The sequence below is a fragment of the Pipistrellus kuhlii genome, unplaced genomic scaffold (assembly GCF_014108245.1).
Source record: "Pipistrellus kuhlii isolate mPipKuh1 unplaced genomic scaffold, mPipKuh1.p scaffold_m20_p_18, whole genome shotgun sequence".
Taxonomy (NCBI): Eukaryota; Metazoa; Chordata; class Mammalia; order Chiroptera; family Vespertilionidae; genus Pipistrellus; species Pipistrellus kuhlii.
This window is the reverse complement of record NW_023425493.1, coordinates 15,352,723-15,372,356: the sequence shown is the minus strand read 5'-3', so window position 1 is coordinate 15,372,356 and position 19,634 is coordinate 15,352,723. Positions and strand designations below refer to the sequence as shown.

The 19,634-nt window shown below is 46.5% G+C and overlaps 1 protein-coding gene across 2 annotated transcripts in view; it reads right to left on the bottom strand.

Annotated features, from left to right (window-relative positions):
* NIBAN1 (niban apoptosis regulator 1) overlaps positions 1-19,634 on the bottom strand; it is a 116,485-nt gene that overhangs the window by 5,710 nt on the left and 91,141 nt on the right. For both annotated transcript variants that reach the window (XM_036442847.2, XM_036442848.2), the window contains 6 exons: positions 13,844-13,948; positions 13,120-13,282; positions 10,257-10,444; positions 8,265-8,426; positions 5,709-5,819; positions 3,555-3,662 (listed from right to left, as the gene is read on the bottom strand). In XM_036442847.2, coding sequence (XP_036298740.1) covers positions 3,555-3,662; positions 5,709-5,819; positions 8,265-8,426; positions 10,257-10,444; positions 13,120-13,282; positions 13,844-13,948 — 837 coding nt within the window. The remainder of the gene's footprint in view (positions 1-3,554; positions 3,663-5,708; positions 5,820-8,264; positions 8,427-10,256; positions 10,445-13,119; positions 13,283-13,843; positions 13,949-19,634) is intronic.

Below are 19,634 nucleotides of genomic sequence, written 5' to 3'. Positions count from 1 at the left end.
TTATTGATACTTATTGATAGGACATTCATCATATGAATAAACTAAAATGGTTTATCCATACTACTGTTGATGGATACTGAGGTTTTCCTCCCAATTTTTGACTGTGAGGACTATAAATGCTGTGAATATTCTTGTGCGTGAATTTGGAGATTTAAGGACCTACTTATCTTGGAAGTGAGACTGCGGGTCCTGTGGGTAAATGTGTGTTAACCTCATTAGAACGGGGCCCCTTTTCAGGTTGTTGGGATCTCAGGTGAAGGCTCCGCTCTCCCTCCCTGGCCTGACACTCACCTATTCCCATGAAACAACCCAGGCAGGACGCAAAGTCCTCGAACCCTTCTGCTTCCCAACGGTCTCCAGATGGCTTGCCTGCTACCAGCTTGAGGACAGAGCAGGGATCAAAGAGCACCAATTGCATCCCAGTGATTAACTCAGATCCTTGCACCCAGTGGTGCTGGACAAGGGCTCCCCACGTGTGGCTTTGGAGAGCCAGAGACTAAGAGTGGGATTGGACATCTTTTGCCTCAGGGGCAGGTGGTCAGGAGTCACCACATTCAGACAGCTGTCGGTGCTGGGACTTGGGGGTCTGGAGTAGCCCAGGACCAGCTCGTAGCGGCCTCTCATGGGGTCCCTGTATATGTACCCCAGAGGATTGAGAAACGAGCTCCCATGACTCCATGAGGGTCTGTGAGACACACAGACAATGGATAGCAGGACCATTACTCAGGAGCCCGGACGCTGCCCTGGACTGGATGAGGGACCCTGGGCAAGCATCATCACTGCTCTGCACCTCTCTCTTCCTCTGTGAAAAAAAGCAGGACTCTGCAGCCCTCCTTGACCCCACAAGCAAAGTAGGGTACCCTCCTCGGAACCCCAGCCATGAGGAACTCTTCCCATGAGGCTACTGCTGTGCCCATCATTCGGCATTCCGTGTGTCTGCCTGTGGGCTATGAACCTCCGGACAGCAGGGATGCTGGCCTGGACCATGCCCGGATCATATCTGATTCATATTTAATACATGTCTGCTGGATAAAGAGGAGACCTTTAAATTTTCAACCAGCTAAATACAATAATTCTGTGGAAAGGAACAGTTATACTGTCACGACAATCTGCCATGACGTGTCCAGCCTTACAAAACAGGGACTGGACGAGGTCTTCCCTATTAAGTAGATTGAACTGCAACATCCATTTACTCCCTTGGGTCAATCAGATGGAACCCCTGCAGGTGGGACGTGGGGCACCAGCACTTTTATAAAGCTTCCCAGGTCATCCCAGCATGCGTCCTGATGTTCGTGCCACCCATCTGGGAGGCCGCGACTTCAAGAGCCAAAGGAAACACGTTACTGAGATAAAGAATTCCTCTCTGAAGCTGACACTCCCTGATGTATCTGTTCTGCAAATCCAAATTTAAAAAAAAAACACAAAACAAAACCATATCCTTCATCACAGAAAGCCGCAGGTGACGGGTTCTTTGGAAACCAGTCTCTCTGGATTGACAATCACAAGAGCCAGTTACAACTTGGGTCCCACTGGGTTGATGGGTGGACAGAGGGGGGCAGATGGCAGGGAGACTTGCCTTACCCTCTACCTTTCACCTTTCACGGAGGCTCCGAGGCCCCCAGACCGCCTTTGGGATTAGAAAAGGAAAGCACCTAAGCAGGAAGTCTGCGCGCAGACACGTCCACGGGCGGACTGAGTCACCCTGTGGGCAGCCGCACTTCCCACCCACGTGGGCCGAGGGGCAGTCACCGGACAGATGCTTCACTCCTCAGCAAACCCCTTTCTGTGGACGAAGGGGATGCCAGGGGCTAGACATGCTGATGACACTGAAGAAAAACAGCAGGTAGAGAATATAAGAATGACTGAGGAAATTGCTGCAGCCAAATAACTCATGGGAAGGGGTCTAACGGTCCAATGCTTGGGGGCTCTCTGAGCCGCCAAAAGGCCCCTTTTAAATGCCAAAGGCTCTTTATCACCTGCTCCCAGAGGCAGCGGGCCTTGACGATGTCCAGGCTCGTAGATCATTTCTGAAACGGCCAAGTAGTGATGGGAGCATTTCCCATCTTCCCAGGGCATCACATGCGACCAGGGCCGTGGTCGGCAAACTGCGGATTGAGAGCCACACGTGGCTCTTTGGCCCCTTGAGTCTGGCTCTTCCACAAAATACCATGGCCTGGGTAAGTCTATTTTGAAGAAGCGGCGTTAGAAGAAGTTGAAGTTTAAAAAAATTTGGCTCTCAAAAGAAATTTCAGTCGTTGTACTGTTGATATTTGGCTCTGTGGACTCATGGGTTTGCCGACCACTGGACCATGGAGTGTGAGCTGGGTCGCAGACTCTGCGGGTGGCCAGCTGTGTGATGTGGGGCCTCCTCACCGCTACAGCCAGCACATACATAGCACCTCCTCAGAGGGCTGTCCTAGGAATCACTGAGCTGATCCGTGCAGAGGGCCTTGCACACGTGGTAAGCCCTCATCAAATGTGAATTGCCTCATGCCAGTCTTCTCAATTTTTCAAATGTATTTTTATTTAAAAAAACGTAATTTTTCATTGATTTCAGAGAGGAAGGGAGAGCGATAGAAACGTCAATGATGAGAGCGCATCATCAACTGACTCCCTCCTTCTCGCCCCCCATTGGAGATGGAGCCTGTAACCTGGCCATGTGCCCTGACAGGAAACAGAACCTCTGAGTCCTGGGCAAGTCTTCTGGGCAAGTCTTCTCAGTCTTTTTTTTTTTTTTTTTTTTTTTTTTTTTTTTTTTTTTCTTCTTCTCAGTCTTAAGAAGACTACTGCAAGATATTGCTAGCTCCATTTTTTTTTTACAAGAGAAAATCTTGGCCAAGAGAGAGAAAAAGTGACTTGCCCAAGGCTCGAGAGCCGATACCTGGATGAGCCAGGACTTGAACCCAGGTCTTGAAGCAGCTTCCAGAGCCGGCTCTCCCATTACTCTGCTCTGCAGACTACATCACATTTCACCATCATGGCTGTCAACTGGTTGCCTGGGGCTCCCAATAGCTTTACGTGATTTATTTCACTAAACAAACCTTACTGGATTCAACAGAGCAAATATCCTCCTGTAATCAATCAGGTTACTTCGGATCTTTTCCGGGTGGTAGTGGCCACGTTCCAGAGGACACGGTGGACCTGGGAGTCCTTCTATAATGAGGAATGTCTGGTATTCTCAGGTGTTCTAAGCAAACCCTTAGCTTGGCTCAAACTCAGATCATTACCCTTTGAGATTTCTGTCTGGTCCAGGGCTCGGCAAGTCCCGCCCGCTGCTGGGTTTTGTAAGATTGAGTTATGCTGAAACCCAGCTGTGCCCATTTGTCTATGTCGAGTCTGTGGCTGCATTGGGGCAGAGCTAGGTAGTTGCAACAGAAACCGTATGGCCCGTGAAACCCAATGTATTTACCATTGGACCACTGACAGGAAACGTTTGCCAGCCCCTCCTACCGTGTGCAAGCACACCATGGCCAAAATAAATAAGTAAATACACGAGCTGTGCTTGAACTTCACAGGCAATGAGAGCAGGCTCTGCGGAGGAACCCGGCCCTCACCGGTTTGCAGGTGGACGCCAGGGCCTTCTGCACGGTGGGAAGTGTGATCTGAACGAGGGCCTCTTGAAATATCCTTTTCCGGATGGTGCTGCTGTCATAATCGTATTGCTGTTGATACACAGAGAGAAACATATGCTCAACAGCAACGCGGCAATCTGTTAGCTTTCCCTTCAACAGAAACCTCAGCCACCCACTTCCTCTCCTCCCCTCCCCCTTCGGTCTAAGGACCCTGGTGGCATTGCCAAGGTCTCAGAGACCTTCCCATGCAATTCTCTCACACTCCAGGTGGAGGTCCTGACTGATATTGACCCACCTTGCCCCTCCCCCCCCCTTACAGATATGGAAACCAAGGCAAGATCAAAACAGCAACTCCTGCCGTAGAAAGGAGTTGGAGATAGAACCAGGGTGGGTGGATTTGTGTTTCGTCGCCCCTATCCTGGGTGGGTCCTTGGGAGTGATAGTCATCTACTTGTTTCATTCCACATCCTAAAAGCAGGATTTGTGGGTTGTAACGGTTTCCGCAAGGGAAGAGAGAGCCTGGCTCACAGCTACACTAACACCGTGGCGTGTTAGCCAGAGAAGTTTAGAATAATCTAGAATAAGGAAGGTGATGATTCACGTTGCGCGGCATGGGTCATCCACACCGAGAGACCGGAGCTTGGTTTTAGATGCCACTTTTAGGGGATCACAGGAGAAACTGGAGCATACTAGTCGCAGGCATGTGAGCAGAATGGCCAGGCCAAAGGAAGAATGGCGGATGAGAGGAAGGCATTTATACCAGAGGCAGTGACTCAAGGCTAAATGATAGCTCTAGTCAAACAAGGGAAGGCAACCAGGTGGAAGAAGGAACTTGGCAAAGCGGGTAGAACTAGGTGGACGGCTGCTGAGGACTTTGGCTTTCTATCAGGAAGCGACTGCGCGGAGAGGTATAACGTGTCCTGACACTGGAGGTGACATTGATAGTGACATTGATAGCTCTTCTTTCTCAACTTCAAGTTCATTATTATTTGTGTTCCAATGATTTGGTTGCCAGAGTTGACTACTGCCTGTGGCACCTCAACATCAGGTCTGAAACTCTGGGATCTCTCCCAGGCCCTGAGGAACTTTGCTCTGCTGCTCCAAGCACTGTATAGGGAAACAATTTCAACTTTTTTTCCCCATCTCGTGGCACACATAAACAAATTACTAAAATTCTATGGCACACCAAAAATATATATTATATTTTTGCTGATCTGAAAATAGATATAACTGATTGATTCGTGCCAGATGGCTGTTGTTGTTGTAATTTTCTTATTTGACAATTTCAGGGAAAAGAGGTCAGTGCCCCTGATTAAATGGTCAGGTATTGCATGCTTGAAAAATTCTTGTGGCTCACCTGTTGAAAATCATTGGTGTAGGAGAAGGAGGAAGTAAAAAAATCAATGCATTAGTTCTAAGGATAATGTAAGTAAGCTCTAGGGTCACCCTGGACTAGCCTGTTGAGCTTAAGTAAGTCATGTGAGCTCTTAGAGAGTCAGTTTCTTCATCTCTACAATGGGAACATATTCTAATTATCTCATAAGTTCTAGTGAAGATCAAAATGAAACATGATCGGTTCAAACAAGCTTTAAAAATATAGCACACATATGTAAACTATTATTACAACTATTTTGATACATACTTAAACATTAAACACATTAAAAATGGAACAATTTAATGTGCCAATCTCTCTCTCCCCCCCTCTCTCTCTGGCAGGTATCTTTTTCTTAGAGTATATTTCCTTTGCCACGAAGTGCCGATTTTCCTAAAATATGCTGGCTATTTAAATAGTTTTATATTCCATGCAATACCCATCACAATGTTTTGCTTATAGTGGACAGGCAATAAATATCAAATCCAATTGCCTTAAAAGTAAACTCAGACATGTTTCCCGTGGATGGGCAACAACGATGAGGACCTGTGATCTCTAAAATAGCCACTAGATGGCAGGAGAGGCATGAAAGTCATGTTGGGGGAACTGCCGGTACCTAACAGTCACTGGAACCCCAGGCAGGAAAGATGCGAAAGATGAGAGAGAGAGAAGGGGGCAAGTAAAAGAACTTGGAGTTTTCCATTTAAAGAGAAACAGGGGCCACAGTCTTGCTGCATGCTTCCCACATGAAAAAGTGGTTTTACCTTTAAGACTCGGAGCTTCACCTTCTCAATGGCGATGGCTGTTTTGGAGGCCTCTCCTTGGAGATGTGGGGAAAGCAATTGCTCAAAAGTGAATACAGCATTCTCCATGAGCTAGAAACCAACGCAACACGGAAACAGCATGGTCAGAGGCAGGGCACCACCACGGGTCTGCCTAAGTCCGCGGGAGAGGAGGGAGGGTGTGACCATCTCTTATTTTCCAGATTTTCCAGGGGTGAGTCCTCACCCCACTGTCTGAACTGTGACATACATAGGCACATGGCCACGGTGGGATCAGTAAGAGACTGGGAAACACACACACACTCACACACACACACACTGGCATGTATCTATATACATATATGCATCCTTTCTTCTCATCTCTTTCTACCCTGAACTGGAAACCCCAAGGCTATGGGATTAAAATTACCTCCATCTCCGGTGGTCACTCCCTTCTGCTAACCTCTGACACCTGCAGCCCGGGCGAACCAAGACAAGGTGGGAGTCACCTCCAGTTATTTTTGGCTGCTTCTACTCTGCACATACACTTTCAGGTGGATGTAAGCTACCCAGCGTCTCTTTCTCTCTCTCCACCTCCCATCCACCTCCTCACACCTCCGCCAGGATGGGAAGGGAGACGGGGTGAGGGCGTGGGGCAGACAGGGGCAGACAGTGGCTGACACGGTTACGGGTTAGCCTGTTAACCGGGGGGTTCCCTTTTTAATTACGCAACCTGTAACGGGCGCGTACTCTTTCACTGGGACGGGTCAGTATGTCACGCCCGGAGGACGTAATTTCATATTATTATTTTTTTATTTATACTTAATTAAAATAAATGATATATATTTTTTTCATTTATTTATATATAAAGCACAAAGGAAAATACAAAATTACAAAAAAATTGAAAAGAATACCAACAAAAAAATGGAAACATCGAATTAAAAAATTATAAATTTTACAAACAATTATAAAGATTACAAAAAATATATACCGTCCCTCTCAGGGCGCAACATATATTTCCAGAACGTATTCATACGTCCTACCCGTTCCCGATATTGTTTACGTTTGACGTATTTATAGGTCCCGCTGGGTTAACAGGTTAAGAAACAGAAGCAGCTCAGATTTCGTATTCTCTGCACTCGTGCCCCTGTAAGCTCCACCTGGGTTCGGTAGGATCACAGGGACTCTGTCTAATGATTGCCCAATTTTGTTCCCTGTCCATTTTTAATCCCTCACAACGCAGAGGTTAGGTAATAAGATGTGTCACTTAATCCTGCCTATAACTTTCAAGGAATAAAATAAAATAAAATAAAAAAGCTCCTTTCTTTTCCAAGCCTGTAATTCCCAGGGCATTCAACACATATCTTTCTTTCTCAGTGCATTCTCAACATGGTAGTGGGTTTATCTAAGACCCTGTCTCCCTATCAGTTCCCTAAAGCGGGATCTGGCACAGTGTTCAGCCCCGTAAGCTGCCCTGGAAACTCTGTAAAAGAGGACTGTGCTCTTACGGCTTCCATGAGCACACCCTCTCTTCATTGATGAATCGCTATCCTATGGAAAGAGTGTGCTATTCATCCCTGTTCCTCGTAGGGAAACGAGGAACCGACCAAATAAACACAAGGCATCCGAATAGGAAGCTATGAGTGACTGACTGACTCTAGGTTAGGGGATTCATTGAAGCCAGTGGATCTCCATCCTGGACACATATTAGAAATGTAAAAGTTATTAAAATATAGCCCTGCCAGTTTGGCTCAGTTGGTTGGGTGTCGTCCCATGCACCGAAAGGTTGCTGGTTCAATTCCCTGTTGGGACTACATGCCCAGGCTGCAGGCTCCATCCTCAGTAGGGGGCATGCAGGAGGCAGCCAATCCATGTTTCTCTCCACATTAATGTTTCTCTCTCTCTCTCTCTCTCTCACTTTCTAAAAATCAATAAAAATGTATGTTTGAAATTATTAAATTATTTTAAACATTATCCTAAAATGTTAAAATTTTAAAAATGATTGAATTATAGATTGATACACCTTCAATAATTAGAAAACAATTTAAAATATATATAATCAGAATCACTGGAGGTGGGGCCTAGACATCAGTATTTCTTAAAAGCTCCCCAGGCCATTCTAATGTGCAGCCACCGTTAGAAGCACTGATTTGACAAACCAAGTAATTTTTTTTTTTTAAATGTGCCTCAGGCATGAAACAGCTCTGGCCACCAACACAGGCATCAAGCTAGGATGAGCTAAGGACTGTACGTCTGCTTTGCCCCTGATTGTAACACCACCAATCAGGTGTCTCCGTGCCCATTGCCAGGGGGTTGACAAACCAAGTAATTATTAATTAGTGCCGCTTTATTTCCCTGGATGTTTCTACTCCATGATGTTCTATTCTATGATGTTTCTGCTCTATGACATGGGGGGAAGATGAAGCCAGCTAGAAGGACAGAAACGATGACAAAGGCAATGGCCACGCTTCCTGGCTGCAAGCACGCCAGTCCCATCTGCCTGAGCTTGCTTCCCCGCTGGCTCATTCTCTTCCCCAGGAGGACCCTGTGGGCACCCACCTCTTGCATGTAGTTCTGTGTCCGCTGCACCACCAGGTCCACGTGGGGGAATCGGAAGCGGCTCTTGAGATCCTGCAGGCGCTCCTCGAGCTGGTTGACTTTGATGTAACAAGGTTCCATCTTCACAGAATCCAGGGGGAGACTCATAAGCCGGTCCAGGTGCTGCATTTGAGCGAAGGGGAAAAATTAACCCATTCAGACTTAGGAACAATATTACACACATCCTCTATAACAAAAGCCTAATATCCTAACTGTTTGTTGAACCGTTTGACCACCTGGGGGTAGGTTAGCTTGCTGCTGGGGTCACCGCTTTGCTCCTAGCTGCTAGGACCTATCAGATTGGCGAAAGTGTAAACAAGTGGTAACACCTATCTCTGATGGGAATGTGAGGAAGAAAGCCCTCTGCCATACACAATGGGTGTCAATGTCGATTTTAAATCCTTTTGGGGGAACACAAATGGCAACATCTTAACATGAGGAAGGAACCTACCTTTCGACCTAGAAATTCTGTCCTAGGAATCTATCCCATAGAAATGAAAAGCATCAACATGTAAGATTATGTTAATAAGGTTATTTATCATAGCTTTGCTCCATGCCAGCAACATCTGGATGGTTGAATAAATCATGCATGACATATTATGCAGCCATTATAATGAATGAGTTAGAGCTAGAACAGTTAACTTGGAAATAGTTTCTTGAGGCATTTTTGAATGAGAATACTGATAGTCTATATAGCATAATCCCATTTTTCTAAGACGAAGCAATCTAAGCAAATAGCCTATGAATGTGTGTGTTTTGCCTATACTAATAAAGGCATAATATGCAAATCAACTGAACAGCTGAACAGCAGATCGACCCCGCTATGACACGCACTGGGGCCAAGCCAGCCAGGGAGGGTGCTGATAAGATTGGGGGAGGGGGAGACTGCAATAGCCCACAATCAACCGCAGAGGGAGGCCCAGGCCACGGGCTGGTGGGCTGTGATAAGTGGGCAGGCGGAGCCTTCCTCTGAAGGGCAATCAATCATGGGGCTCCTGGACTAAGAGAGAGCGCAGGCCGGGCTGAGGGATTCCCCGCCACCTCCTCCGAATTTCATGCACCAGGCCTCTAGTATGCTATATAAGCATGGGAAAATTACAGAATGGCACATGCTAAGGTGTTGACACTATTTACTTGAGGGGAGGGGAGAGGTGTGGGAGGAGGATGGAAAAGCAAAGACAAGTTTAAAAATAAGGCTGCAATACGAAACCTCAAAATATATACAAAATGATCTTGTTTATGTACAATGACATGTATGTATGCACAGAGAAATAAGAAAAGAAAGAGACATATCTGATCTTATCCACTGACTTGTAGGAATGTCCATCATGTGTCAAGTGTAAAACCAAGTTGACAAGTCATGTCTGTCAGCGACTGTCACTCTTTAGGGCGCGCCAGATCCTCTGGAGGTCGCCTAGAACACGCTGCCCAGAGTTTCTGACTTGGTAGATGTTTGGTGAAGGCCTGAGAATTTGCATATTAACAGCCAGGTGCTGCTGCTGCTACTGCTGATATAGGGACCATATTTTTAGCAACAAACAAATCGATGAACAAAAAATTTATACAAATGATGCTAAATGCATATGTATGAACAAGGGAAAAGTATGTGTAAATGCATTCTGAGCTATAATACTTGTATTAGTTAATTCAGGGAGTTGGGAGGGGAGGTGGTCTAGGAGCTAGGGGTGGGCTAGGGTTGGGTGGCTATCGGTGATCCATTGTTATTTTTGCATCTTGAAACCATCAATAAAGGAAATCAGGTAGACGGATGGATGAATGGGTTGTTGGATGAATGAAAGACAGACTAGATGAATGGCTGGAAGGGCAGATGAATGAAGGAAGGAAGGGTGGGAAGGAAGAAAAGACGAGATGAATGCAGATAAAGCCCCAGGGAAGAGGCAGCCCCAGGCAGACCATTCACTCCGAACTCCTGGGCTTCACATCCTATTGTACCTCCTTTAGCTGGGCATTGTCCTTGCTGGTCTGGAAGTTCTGGCTGAGTTTGTCCACTTCCTTTTCAAAGAGGGAGCGCACTTCACTGAATCCTGAGCTCACGGGCCCCATGAGCTCCTCCAGAATGGACGCCAGGAATGGCTGCACGCTCTCCGCACAGCTTTTCTCCGCTGGCTGGGCCACCATCGCTGCGGAAGGAGACAGCCAGGAAACCGTGACTTGGGGCAAACGTGGATGCAAAGGCACTAGAGCCAGGCTAGGGCTGGGCAGCTGCCCCACAGAGCCACTGAGCAGCCACGGCAAGCTCCAAGGGCCCGACAAGCCAACTCAGCCAGCCCCGAGCCAGCATTCAGCAGGACAGAAAACCAGTAGGTGGTTTGAAAATGGAAACAGACAGGATGTCTCCCCTCCCCAAGCTTTCCCCTCTGCCCTGGGATGAAATGCCTTTTTCTGCTTGGTCCCTATAAGCATACAGTGTCTAATACAGATAGCTGAAACTGGTTTGGCTCAGTGGATAGAGCGTTGGTCTGCAGACTGAAGGGTCCCAGGTTCAATTCTGGTCAAGGGCATGCACATTGGTTATGGGCACATCCCCAGTGGGGGGTGTGCAGGAGGCAGCTGGTCGATGATTCTTTCTCATCAATGTTTCTGACTCTCTATCTCTCTCCCTTCCTCTCTGTAATATTTAAAAAAAAAAAAAAAAAAGCCAGACATCCGTCAATCACTGTCATTATACACAGGGCTGGGCAAAAGTAGGTGTACAGTTGTTCACATGGAAAAAATATATAATACAAGAGTAAATAATTATACAAAAACAAATGTGTTTTTCGTACTCACAGCTGTATATCTACTTTTGCCCACCCCTGTATACATAGTTTCCTTCTAAAATCAAAACTTATTAAGCTTATTTTTAAATTGAGGTATAATTGACACATGACATTATATTAGTTTCAGCTGTACAACATAATGATTGATTATTTGTGCACAACAATTTATTGTCTTATTTCTCTAAGAGTCAATCAATATAATATAATTCAATTCCCCCTCTTGCCTTCTCCAGAGACTTTTAAAAACTCAAGTACAGTCGTTTCTTGGGCAAATGGAAGCAAATTCCTTTCAGTTTGTCACCCCCACATCTCTTTCCCACCCCCAATTAAAAAAAAAACAACATTATTTTTTGTTCTGATAATCAAGGACAACATGCACAGTGACAAAAATGTAGAGAGCACAGAAAATCAGTAAGAGGGATGGGAACCCAGCCAATGTGTGTGGCTCAGTGGTTGAGCATCGGCCTATGAACCAGGGGTCACAGTTGATTCCCGGACAGGGCACTTGCCTGGGTTGTGGGCTTGATCCCCAGTGCAGGGTGTACAGGAGGCAACGGATCAGTGATTCTCTCTCATCATTGATGTTTCTATCTCTCTTCCCCTTCCTCTCTGAAATCAATAAAAAAATATTTTTTTAAAAAAAAGAAAGAGGGATGGAAAAAAATATAACCATCCTCCCACTTCCCAGAGGCAAATGCTGCCCTTTGAATTAGCTGAGGAAGAACATAGCAACGATTCTGCTTTAGGAAGTCTGGCTGGGCCAATGAGATCTGTGTTATTATTATTATTTGTTGTTGTTGTTGCTAAGGGCTAAGGTGATGCTCATGGCTGGCCAGGTTTGGAAGCAGCGATCCCGGGAAGGAACCCTGAGCTGGAAGAGGCCTGACCTCGCTCCATGGACTGGAATGCCAGCTCTGAGGAGCTAGTCACATGACCATGTCACATGACCAAGCCGAAGAGGGAAGTACTCACTCATCTGAATGGCCAATCCTCCATTTTACAGATGGAAAAATAGAGGCCTGAAGATATTAGACGGCTTGACCAAGGTCAAGTCCTAATGTGCAGAAACAGAACTTCAAGTCTATTTCTTAAGTTTTTATTGGCACTTAAGTTGCTTACACATTATGTGCCAATAACGGTCACATTCTTATTTCAATTCTCAGAACTGGTTCACAGAGGTAAGAAGATCATACTGCCTCTTTTCTCTGAGAATCTAAGATGACCAATACTATTCATATCATGTATAACTCATAAATATTTGGGATATAAAATATTAAGCAGGTCATAGAATTACTAGGGGAAAAAGACCTTTCACCTCAATGGCATGATTCAAATATAAAACAATCTATAATTTCTAAAAATGACTTGTGCCCAGCTGGTATGGCTCAGTGGTTGAGTGTCAACCTATGAACCAGGAAGTCAAGGTTTGATTCGGGTCAGGGCACATGTCTGGGTTGTGGACTCTATCACCAGTAGGGGGCATGCAGGAGGCAGCTGAGGAGGTAGCTGATCAATGATTCTCTCTCTCACCATTGATCTCTCTCTCCCCCCCCGTCCTCTGTGAAATCAATATAGATATATTTTTAAAAATAAAGTAAAAATGACTTGCTTGATACCCAAATGCAACTTTGTTTGCCAGGAGAATAATGATGTCTTTATCAATTAACTTTGAGAGAAGACATGTAATGAATGCATGTAATGGACATTTCAGAATGATCATGAACATGGGTCATAAGCCAAGAAGTGCCACCACAGGGGAGGTGCAGGTGGCATCAGAACACACCCTCCCCTCCTACCCTCCCCCCACCCACACAAGACAAGACGCAGAGTTTCCTCACGCTGGTTTCACTGAAGTTTCCACGGGGAGGGCCAGGCCCTGAGAAGCACCTCTAAGCAGGCTCCTATTACAATCCTTATCCCTTCTTCCCCAGCCCCTCAGCGTAACTCTCCTCTGAAACCATGACTCCTAACTCTGTGATGCAACCCTCCCTGAGCAGCCTATTTCCTCAGTACGAACGTGGATCGTCTCCACTGACCTTTGATCTTCCCAGTTAAGAAGTTCTTGGAGTTGACTATCTGATCCATGTCAGAACGGATGGTTCCTTCCAGGCCCTTGGTCAGAGCTCTGCATTCCTCCTTCAAGGCGCTCAGTCCCTCTGACACCTGCTGCTGCACCAGGTTGTAGGCCTCCTCGAGGAGCTGCGACAGGGATCAACGCCTAAATCAGGGCTCTGTGGCCGAGACTGGTTTGGCTCAATGGATAGAGCGTCAGCTTGGGGACCGAAAGGTCCTGGGTTCGATTCCGGTCAAGGGCATGTACGTTGGTTGCGGGCATATCCCCAGTAGGGGGTGTGCAAGAGGCAGCTGATTGATGACTCTCTCTCATCGATGTTTCTAGCTCTCTATCTCTCTCCCTTCCTCTCTGTACAAAATCAATTAAATGTATTTTAAAAATAAATAAATAAATAAATAAATAAATAAATAAATAAATAAATCAGGGCTCTGTGGTAAGAGCCCGAGGGAGTCAAGTCCAGGGAGGAGGGATCACCACAGAGGACCACAACGTTAACGAAACGGCACACGCAGTCCTTCGAATGTTTCTTTCCAAGCTACAGTCCGCTCGGATCAGTCCTCACTGCAGTGAGACTGAGCAGACTCGACCAAGGAACTTGTTTTAAAACAAGAAAAAGGTACCCTAAGAAGAGAAGGGACGGATTGTGTATTTGAGTAACACCGAGGCAGAGCAATGCCATCACTTACCCCGAGCCAGGCCCGCTTCCTGTCGTTCTTCTTCCCCCTCATTTTAGGCAGCAGGTCTGCCTGAAGGGTGGGCAGCAGCTCCTCCATCACCATGTGGCTCAGGATCTGCCGAGCAGAAGGGAAGACAGCCCCCCCCAGTCTGTCAGTGGGTAAGGGCAAAAACCGAGCATCACGCAACTGGCCATGCCCTGAGCTACAGGACACCCGCTGGGTGAATAGGTTCATTCTGGGTCAGTAAAGACAACCTCCGAGGGCAAACATTTGTAAACATCCACAAGGAACTAGAACGTCTGCTCATGTTCCCCCGTCAGAAAGGACAGATTCCTCAACTCAAACTTCTCCTATGGAGAACCAGCAGAAGCTAATGCCTTCGGGGAAAGTGGGGACCCTTCAGTTCTGGAGAGGGGCGTCCTGAGGAAAACCGTGAAGGGAACAGTCTTGTCGTGGTGGCTTGAGCCCTTGTCTGTGTCCCCCGAGACCACTGCTCCTCCTCAGACGCCCTCGGGTTCTAAGTGTCTTCATGCTCCTTGACGTCCCTGTCCCCTGAACCCCACCTCCATTCTCTTTCAAGTTTAGAAAAAGAAGGGAGTAACAGACACTTGGGAATAACTAGACATCTGTGGGATGAGCAGCATATAAGTGTGTGTGTTGTGCAGGGGAGAGAGGGGGTCCTAACATTTTCAAGGTGATTTTTAAAAGTGTTCCTAAGTCTCTTCTAGAATTTTGCGTGGTTCAATGAAATTGTTTCTTCTGTATCTGAGCGGGATTCCACGGGTTCCCACATCATATTGCAAGTACACGGGCCCCTCTTCTTTGTACCCCTATATCCCCGACTTGGAGCTATCTTATGGTTCAGATTCATGTTGCCCTGCGCCTTTCAGGGCTCACAGCTCAGCTTTCAGCTTTCAATACTGCATCCGGCTGCAGACCGAGATTTACAAAACACACACACACACACACACCCCAAACAAAACAACAACACACACACACACACACACCAAACAAAACAACAACACACACACACACACACACAAAACAAACAAAACAACAACAACACACACACACACAGAAAAAAGCTATAACAACACACACACACACACACACACACACACACACACACAAGTCATTTGGGGAATGGAGGCAGGCACGAAAGTACAGAATCATTTGACATCTGTACTATGAAGTTAAAATAATATTTGTCCAAAATAACCGACCTCATAGAAATGAGAATTAAACTTTGGGAGTTTATTAAGATTTTCTCTGGGTCATCGCCCAGCCTCACGCTGGTGGAAACATTCATGAGCTCACTGGACGTGGCCTTTCACCAGGGCTGCTACAGGGGGGTGGGACGGTCCAGCTGAACAAAGGAGGAGCACTCCCAGCGTGGAGGTGGGCAAGCCACCCATCAGTCCCCCGCACCTGTGAGTTCCTGGGTCCACGCAGGAAGTGGGGGCCCCTCGTCTGAGATTCTGAGATGTGGAACTCCGTGGTGTGACAACGAGCGTGATGGAGATAGCATTTCCACTAGTCCACTAGGCAATTCAATGGGGAGTGGGGGGATGTTTATACCTCTCTTAATCATTCTCTTGGGGAGTTCAAAAGGTGAACCAGAACTTAACCTGTGCAAGCTCCATGGAAGCCGCAGATCCAACAGTCAGATTCAAGTTGGTAATTCATGATCCATGGACCTCTCCCGCCCCACCTGCTCAGTGGAGGCACTTCTTGTTTGGAACACAGCTGCCCAAGAGTGATGACTGTGTCGTGGGCAAGTGAACTAAGAGTGTGAGGAGACTGAAGCCAGACCTTAAAATTAGGGGGAACTCTTGCCTCAGCTGAAAAGCGTCAACTGCGAGATAATTGCCCTAACGATATTAATTGCCCTGATTCATCCTTTTGCACAGATGGCAAAGTTCTGCAGAGATGTCAGTCTGCACATCAGCTTGAAAGGGGAGATGTTATAAGGTAAAAGAATGTCCCATTGGGGTGGGCTTAGAGTTTTTTTTTTAGTCTTTCCCGTGTAACGTTCCAAGAAATTTGGTTCTGTTTTATAACTTCAGCACTTGAAAAGGAAGTATATCTGGGGGGGAAAAGGGTATGGGAGTCGCCAGGGCAGGGGTCGAGGGGATGGCCACAGGGCAGGGCAGAGCCTCTGGGAGCGGAGCCCAACTGTATCTCTCCCTCTAACCCTGAACCCTACGGAGAAGGCCTAAACAATGTAGGTAGTTTTCTTGTATTTTAGCTGCCCTATCCTGTGACAATGCTGCCTTCTCGGGCCCACTGATCATTTCAAGGCAAATAATAAATATCCCAAACAACAAAACCCTTACATTTTGCAAAATGCTTAACCCAATACACTGATGCTGACAAGTAGAAAATACGTTTACTGTGTGCAGATAGAGTGGTCCCTCCTTATGGGGAGGATACATTCCAGAACGCCTTAGCGGATGCCTGAAACTGCAGGTAACACCCAACCCTGGACACAATAGGTCTTTTCCAATGCGTACAGAGGTGTGATCAAGTTCATTTACAAATTAGGCATGGTAAGAAATTAATAACAATCACTAATCATACAATAGAACAATCATTATAATATACTGTAATAAAAGTTTACGTGAATGTGGTCTCTCTCTCTCATCTCTCTCTCTGATAACTAACCTGATAATGGAGGGGGCGACTACATGACTAATGGGCGCATGGCGTGCACAGTGTGGGGTCCGGTGGACAAAAGGATGACTCACATCCCAGGCAGAATGAAGCAGGGCTGTGAGAGATTTTATCGTGCTCCTCAGAATGGTGCACAACTTAAAACTTATGGATTGTTTAATTCTTCTTTCTTTTTTTCTTCCTTCTTTTCTTTTCTTTTCTTTTCTTTCTTTCTTTCTTTCTTTCTTTCTTTCTTTCTTTCTTTCTTTCTTTCTTTCTTTCTTGTATGTTTTATTAATTGATTTCAGAGAGGAAGTGAGAAGGAGAGAGAGAGATCATTGATTGGCTGCCTCCTGCACAACCCCTACTGGGGATCGAGCCTGCAATTCTGGCATGTGCCCTGACTGCCCTGACTGCCCTGACCAGGAATTGAGCCCTGACCTCCTGATGCATCGGTACGTGCTCAACCACTGAACCACACTGGCTGAACTGTTTATTTCTGGAACTTTCCATTCAGTATCAGACCATAGTTGACCACAGGTATCTGAAAGTTTGGAAAACAAAACCACAGATAAGGTGGGGGGGGGGGGAGACTCTTGTATTTTTTGTCAATATTAATATTCTGCGTTCACAGTCTGTCAGGCAAGTTATTCTGAGAGATCTGCTTTGCCTGGACACTTGCCTAAAACAGCCATGGCCTCGAGGACCTGCCAAACTTGTTGTGTGAGTCATGGCTGTGAAGATAACAGTGTAACAACGATGGAAATACGAATACGGGCCCCCAGGGCCAAGGGGGTTAGAACAATTTTATGATTAAGTTCTTAGTGGAAGTGATGCCAATAAGCCCAGTGCTTTAAACAAAAGATGTCATATTCTCCAGCCCAGAATGCCACACCACATCCTTCAACAGCTGGGCAGCTGCTTCGGGCCCCCGACCTCTTTTTTTCTGTGTGTCTGAGGACAGACATTGCTGCAGCTCCGGGTAGAAGAGCTTACAGTGCAGCTTACCCTCAGCAGGCCCCGCCTAGGAAAGTTCTGGAAGCCATTACCCCTCATCAGCTTCTCCGGGGATAGCCTGACATGGCTCAAAAGGCATTCCTGTCACAGGGTGGCTTTGTGGCTTCCGCCAACTATCATCTCTGGAGGTTCTTTCTCTCTCCTGGAGGGTTCGGGACAAACGATCTGGAAATCCCCCTCCAACAATCATGTTTTACGAGTCTATGACCTCACCCCAGATGCTCAGATTCTTGGGGGGAAGCAAGACTTGTTGGGTCACCCGATAACTCCAGCTTTTACTGACCTCTTCTCGGGTTTTCTCGTTGGTTTGGTTTTTCCACGTAGGGTATTTCTATGCTTCCACGCTAGCACCTTCCTATGACTGCTCTCTGCGGGTGCTTTTAGATGCCCATATATGTACAGCCCCACACGAGTACCCACCCACACTGCTAAGGCCGCCTTGCTCTCTAGATGTTTCCAGATAGGTCCTGCCTCCCAGAGAGGGCAGGGGATGAGTCATTTAGCTCCCTCACGCCCTAGAGCACTTTGCACATATCGCAAAGCACAAAGCTGGAAGTCAACAGAAGCAGACACAACAGACTCAATCTGCAACCCACAGGAAGGACTTAAGACGTGCCTGCTCTCAGGGGCATAAGGAAGGAAGGAGAACGGACGTGAAATTGCAGATGAAAGGAAAAAAAAGGAAGCAAGTGGGCACAGCCTGAAGCAAGGAGCTCAGTAATGGTGTGAGTTAGTCTATTCCCACGGCTGGGGCTGATCTTGCGCTGGCTTAGGAGTCGGAAGCTGCCATTTCCTTGGCCATGGTCCCCTAAGCAGGGGACCCCGAATCCATCAGCTCCACAGGACAAGGGACCCATTCTGCTTTGCCCATCTCTGGATCGCTGCACCCAGCAGAGCACCGGGCACATGGTAGCTCCACAGTTGTTGAATGAGTAAAACTGGGCAAGTCACTTAATTGCTGTAGGCCTCCCTCAATGTCCTCATTTACAAAATGGAAATAATAGTAGCTGCTCTTCCCACCTCATGAGATTGGTTAAGATGAACAGATAGAATTGGGATGTGACATAAAAAAGGATTGCACAGGGGCACTTTACCATTGGTGCATCTATTCAATATGGTTGTTCGTATGACAGACCAATCAGGGTCAAATACCTCAGCCTCCCTTGTGCTTTTGTTTTCTTTTTTGGTATACATATGGTTGGTTCTAAATCCTCTCAGATCTATAAAGGATGTGCTTCCCTAAAATGTCAGAAACCAAGAATCGGTGAAAGTTCTGAATAATCTCAGGGTGAGGAATAAAAAATGTAGCCCAGCCAGTGTGGCTCAATAGTTGAGCATTGACTTAGGAACCAGGAGGTTACCAGGAGGTTTAATTCCCAGTCAGGGCACATGCCCTGGTTGTGGGCTCAATCCTCAGTAGGGGCATACAGGAGGCAGCTGATCAATGATTCTCTTTCATCATTTATGTTTCTATCTCTCCCTTCCTCTCTGAAGTCTATATAATTTAGAATCCACCAGAAAAAGAAGAAGGAAGAAGAGAAGACATGGAGTAACATGGTAAAACAACAATAACAGTTCCATCTTCATGTGAAAGAGTTTCCAGCTTTGGATGTTTCATGACTATACAAAGGCAGGGCACCATCTGGCATCTTCCCAAATATTGCTGCCTAATAACAAATTTTACTGGCTCCCAAAAGAGGCACCTCTGGGAGATGAGGGGAAATGAAAGAAAACCACTCCTGGACTCTGTGTGCCTCTCATTAAATGAGGCCCATGCCCAGCCTCCTCTTCCTGCTGAATCAGCCCTGTGATTGGCATCCTCCTGGAGGATGGGCTCCCATCATGAAGCATGGTTGCCTTGGAGATTTGTAACAAAGCCCCAGGGACCAAGTCATGGTGCTTAGCCCATGACTGGCATTTCATTAAAGTCATGGAAAATTATACTGGACCACCGAGAATGGCAAGCTAGAAACATACAGAAAAACTGTCCCATGCTTTTACAGTGTGTCTCCTTTAATTACTTCATTTATAAGTTATTTAAAAGATAAAGATAACTGTGTGCCAAATACTTTCCCGAAGCATCTCATTTAATTCTTACAGCCCCAGAAGGCAAACATTATCTTTCTTTCAG